This window comes from Ptychodera flava (genome assembly GCF_041260155.1).
Source record: "Ptychodera flava strain L36383 chromosome 3 unlocalized genomic scaffold, AS_Pfla_20210202 Scaffold_26__1_contigs__length_13983176_pilon, whole genome shotgun sequence".
NCBI lineage: Eukaryota > Metazoa > Hemichordata > Enteropneusta > Ptychoderidae > Ptychodera > Ptychodera flava.
In genome coordinates, this window is record NW_027248280.1 from 4,898,047 (window position 1) to 4,903,957 (window position 5,911).

General features: G+C 36.8%; 1 protein-coding gene across 1 annotated transcript; it reads left to right on the forward strand.

Moving 5' to 3' along the window:
• The first annotated feature begins 1,882 nt into the window (after positions 1–1,882).
• Positions 1,883–3,210, forward strand: LOC139125742 (E3 ubiquitin-protein ligase TRIM71-like). The gene is made up of 2 exons (XM_070691840.1): positions 1,883–2,578; positions 2,917–3,210. The coding sequence occupies exons 1-2, from the start codon at positions 1,883–1,885 to the stop codon at positions 3,208–3,210; spliced, it is 990 nt and encodes a 329-aa protein (XP_070547941.1).
• The last annotated feature ends 2,701 nt before the right edge of the window (positions 3,211–5,911 follow it).

The following is a 5,911-nucleotide window of genomic DNA, read 5'->3' on the forward strand; positions in this document are numbered from 1 at the left end:
ATTGCTGGAAACCATTCAACGAAGACCAGCACGTAACGCCGTCAGACAAAACGAAAAATGCGATATCTGTAACGAAAGCGAGGCTTCTCATATCTGCATAGACTGCCAGTTGCAGTATTATTGTGCCAACTGTATACTTGTCCACACAAAATCAAGAGCTTCTTCTTATCATAATGTTTTACCACTGAAGGAGTACAATGAGAAACGAGCCATTGATCCGTCTTCAGTCCTGCCAGTGGCACACTGTGACAAGCATAGAAATAACGAATACAGATATTTCTGCAAAACGTGTCAAGTACCGATATGTTCCGAATGTACAGTGATGGAACACCCGAATAAGAGTCACAGTTACGATTACTTGCAGACCATAGCAGACAGATACAAAGATGACTTGTTGAAATATCTTAAGAGGTTTGAAGTGAAAGCAAAGGAGGTCGATAAATGTAAAACAGCGGCCATGAAAATTTGCAACGAATACATTAGAAAACCAGAAACAGAACAAAAGAAGGTATTGAAGAAGAGTACTGATTTACGGAGTAGACTTTCTTTTGAGGAAAATGCTTTGAAAGCGGAAGTTAAGAGAGAATACGATATTCGCATTCAAACTCAAAATGACCAGATACATGACTTGCAATTCCGCTATTGTAGACTGATTAGTATGATGAACTACCTGGAATATTTAGTTCAACATAAGAACGCAGCTCAACTTATGTTAACTAAAGATAGCGTGGTTAATTGTGTCCAAGAATTGGAAGGTGTGGAAAATAAATATGTCATCGACCACGATGAGGTCGAATTTGTTCCAGCCGCGACATTAGAAACATTGCTTGGAACGTTGGTCAGTGTGCAAAATGGATCAAATGACTCGTATTCAGAGTATGACATCGATGACAAAGCAACTCTATCGGCCAATGGAACCAAAGTGGACCCAGAACCTCTTGGAATTGGTGGTGAACTGACAAACTATAAAATATCCAGAGCAGTCGACTTGCCGGACAGTGTTCGAGAGCGAATTGGCAATAATTTTCTCATCTGCACTGTATGTTTAATGATCATTGTAGACCCGAAGATTCTCACATGCCATCACACTTTCTGTGAACGTTGCTTGCAATCTTTACTGGGGGATGGAACAAGCATTGAGTGTCCAACTTGTGCGATGATGTGCCGGACAACCGTTGATGGAGTCAGGGGTTTAGAGAACAACGTCTATATGCAGTCGTTGTTAGCCACAGCACCGCAAATTCCAAATGAACACTTCGCATTGAGTGGACTATGCTCCCTGTGTTGTGAAGAGACAGCGACTCATATCTGTGTCGGCCGTCGGTTACATCTATGTTGCCGTGCCTGCAGCAAAACAATCATGAAGCTAAGTCAGTCAGAACTAACTATTGCTGTGGTTGTACTTCCCCTAGCAGAATATAAGAAAAAGCGATCCAATGACCCGACCACTGTACAATTATTATCGTATTGTGAAAGTCATACAGACTATCCAATAAATCTGTATTGCAACACATGCAAAATGCCAATATGTTCTGCATGCACAGAGATTGACCATAGGAGAGAAAATCACGATGTAAACTTACTAAAAATATTTTCGGATGACTATATCAAAACTTTGATACAATTCATCCGAAAGTTAAAACGGCAAGCCGCTGCAGTATATATGAGGAAGTATAAGGAGGTGCTGTTCGTAGATAAACTCAGAACGGACAGTGTCAATGAAGTAGAGAAAGTTGCAAGGAAAGCTAAAACAGGTCATAAAACTTTGAATTCAGAAGAACACGCACTCATTAGACAGCTTGAGAAAACCTAGAGTGTCAAGGTTAAGCAAATTACAAGTCACATCGATGAGCTTCAGATAAGATACGGTAAATTCGTGAGCATGGTAAGCTACATTGAAATGTTAAGGCATCACAAGAATGCAGCTGATCTAGTAACGGCCAAGAAAAGCGTGACACAACGAATTGAAGAACTGCTGCGGATAGATAGCAAAGCAGTAATTCAACAAAATATTGTTGAATTCAAACCTTACAATGAAATCAAAAAAAGGGAACTGATCGGACATATATTGTATTATCCTTGCATCACACAGTGTACAGTTGACACAGTTCCACATAGACTGATCAAAGGTCAAAGGGTTGACTTTGTGATTGCAATGAAAGACCGCAGGGGCGAGGTAGTGAATACGAAGCAGAAGGTGAAAGTGACTTTGACGTCACCTGATGGATCTTGCAAAGATGTGACAGTGACTGAAAATGGTGATGGGACACACACAGTGACAGTTCATGGAGAAATGGTCGGAGATTACAAAGTTTCAATATCAGTATCCGGTCAAGCAATACCTGGTTCCCCATTTGACTTTAGAGTTCTCATACCATTGGTAAGGACTTTTGGTGGACTTGGAGATGAAAAAGGATATTTCAATCATCCTAGAGGATTGGCATTCGATAGCAATGGAAATTTGGTTGTTGCCGATCAGTGCAACAGCAGAGTTCAGGTCATTGATCGAGATGGCTGCGTCAAGAAGATTTTCACTTTTACCGAGTTTGCGCCATTGGATGTAGCAATATCTAAAGAAGTTTGCAGTTCATAACTGACCTTCGAAAGCAGCACATTTTGTTGTGTGATAAACATGGCAAGTTGATCAGATCCTTTGGACAAGCTGAACTTCGACACCCTCGTGGTATCGCGATTAGTCCACTGAATTACGTTGTCTACGTGACAGACTGGGACGGACAGGCTAACGACACTGACAGAGATGGACACTGCATCGGGAAATACACACAAACTGGAGAGTTCATCAATTCATTTGGGAGTTATGGACAAAATGAAGGTCAGTTCAGGGGTCCCCATTCCATTGATTTCGATAGTGACGGCAATCTTTATGTATCATATTTTAACAATTCTCGTGTACAGGTGTTCGACGAAAACGATCGCTTTGTTCGTGCATTTGGAAGCTTTGGTGAAAAAGAAGGACACTTCAAACGCCCGTCGGGTATTGTCGTCAGTCAAGATAAACTTGTTTATGTTGTTGATCAGTATGCAAACAACATTCAAGCATTTGACGTTCACAGAAAATTTATCCACCGTATAGACAGTGGAGAGGACAAGTTAGACCATCCAATGGGTATCGCCCAGTCACGTGATGACCCAAGGAAACTATTTGTGACAGATAACTATAATCACTGCATCAAAGTCTTCATCGACTGAACTACACAGTCTTCAACACGAGTGATGGAGATTAGAACAAATCACGTCCGAGTGTTTTTTTTTTACTAATATTACTACACTCTCAATAAAAATAATAGTGACAGCATGCTATTGTCAATGCTTGCTACTGAAAGCGGTCGTATTGAACTGTTTCAATAATATTTAGAAATATATATAATTGAGTTTAACGAAGCTGAACCATCTTGGCCTGATGATAGCTTGAGACATGATACTCTAGAGATGCATATTCTGTAAATTAATGTGCCTTTACTGATACATGTAATTGATTTCGACAATCGACATAGATATTGACCTCATACACATAATGTACTCACCAGATGTGAACTGAAAATGCTCACTGACACATGTTTCATTGTATATTGCATTCATCTGGAAATTTGAACGTTTGCTACATGTTTACAACTTCATTGAAAGTCATATGATCGACATAAGGAACAAAATTCACCGCAGATCAATGCTAAAGGTCATTAAGTATTCAAATATGTAATTACTGAAATAAAAATAATTAATTTCTTTGAGTACCGTTATTGTATCACCATTTAATATAGTATGTGTAATTCCCTTGGTCAAGTCCTTCAAGCTATGTATGCCAAACTGTAAAAGCTTATTAGCTATGTAAATATGAATGAGCTGACATGAAAATGTGAAATGCCTTTCAATACTGTTATAACCTGGTATAATGATCAATGTATAGAGCATCTTTTGTCAACTTTCATCAAGTTTATCCCAGTATGTATCCCTAATTAGGAAAGTTCATTAAATATGCAAATTAGGAATTGGCCGAAATACAAATGCAAATGACTTTCAATAAATTTTGTATCATAGTATCTTTAATGTACATAGCAAGTTTTGTCGACTTTGGTTTAGTCAATACAGATAAATATCCCAATTAAGAAAGTTCATAAAATATGCAAATTAGAAATTGGCTGAAGCAAAAATGCTTAATGAATTTCAATAACATGTATCATAGTTCTATGAGTCTATTAAAAGTATGTATTGTAACTCTTTATCATGTATTAATGTGAACGGAAACTTTTAATTACTTCTTGGTTTGCAACGACTTATGGAGTTAGACAAGGTGACGTGCTTTCGCCAACGCTTTTTTCTCGTTTATTAATGATTTAGCAATTTAGATTAATGATTTAGTTTTAGATATCCCAGTTGGTAACTCATTAATTAACATTCTGTTGTATGCTAATTTTATTGTTACGCTTGCTGAAAATGAGACAAATTTACAAAATATGATCGACCATCTACAAGATTGGTGCAAAAGGTGGCGTATAATGATGAACAAGTCCAAAACACAAATTGTTCATTTTCGAAATATGGGACAAATGAAAACAGACTTTATTTTCAATTTGGTGGTACAAATCTTGACGTAGTTTCTCAGTACAAATATTTGGGTTTACTTTTGGATCAGTTCTTAAATTTTGAAGTGACTGCTGAAACCCTAGCGAGTGCTGCAGGTAGAGCTTTGGGATCAATTATTTCTAAGAGACACATGTTTAAGGATTTTAGATATAATACTTTTACAACTCTATTTCACTCTTGTATTACTTCAATTTTAGACTACTGTTCTGCAATTTGGGGCTACCGTTTCTCTTCAAAATGTGAGTCAATTCAAAACAGAGCGATTAGATATGTTCTTGGCGTCCACAAATTGCCCCTATACTTGGTATAAATGGAGATATGGGTTGGGACCCTTGTCTATTGAGGAATAAATTAACATGGTAAGACTCTGGAATAGATAAGCATTTATGCCTGATAACAGAATGATTAAGCAAGTTTTTACTTGGGATATCAGTTTAAAATATAAAAACTGGGCTAAAGATATGTTTGATTTATTTCCAGAAATTTGTTTGCAGGAAAAATGTGGTAATTTAGAGACTTGTAGTGTTCCTCTCATTAAAGATGCATTAAAAACATTGTATATTAGTAACTTGACATCCCAACTGAGTGAAAAGCCCAAATTGCGTACATATTTGATGTTTAAGACAGAATATGGAATGGAGAAATATTAACAATTTCCTATTTCTAGATCAAAAAGATCACTTTTAGCACAATTGAGAGTTGGTATCTTACCTCTGAAAATTGAAAGTGGGCGTTACACAAATGTGCCTAAAGAGGACAGACTATGTGATTTTTGTACAAATGTAGTAGAAGATGAGCTCCATTTTATTTTTGACTGCACACTTACAATGTTATTAGGAATCAATTGTTCTCTAAAGCCAGAAACTTGTGCTCTGTATTTGATTCATTTGATGTACAACAGAAACTCAAATTTCTAATGAGCGACATGCCATCCCAATTGGCATTCTATGTCTATCATGCATTTTCAATGAGACAAGAAACTTCTTATACTTAAATTACATTTCGAGCTATTCATATCTATGGACTTTATTTACTGTTTCAGTGTCTTGTAAGCCCTATGGGCTGGGTGTGGTAACCAAGTTGTTTAAGACCACACATGACACTTTAATAAATAAATATAACATAACATAACATATAACATATAGTATCTTAAATACATGTAGCAAGATTCATCAACTTTGGTTGAGTCATCAACTTGGTTGAGTCAATTCAGATTATATCTCTAATTAGAAATGCTCATTACTTATGCAAATAAGAAAATGGCTGAAATAAAACTAGTTAATGACTTTCAATAATGTTTTATCGTAGT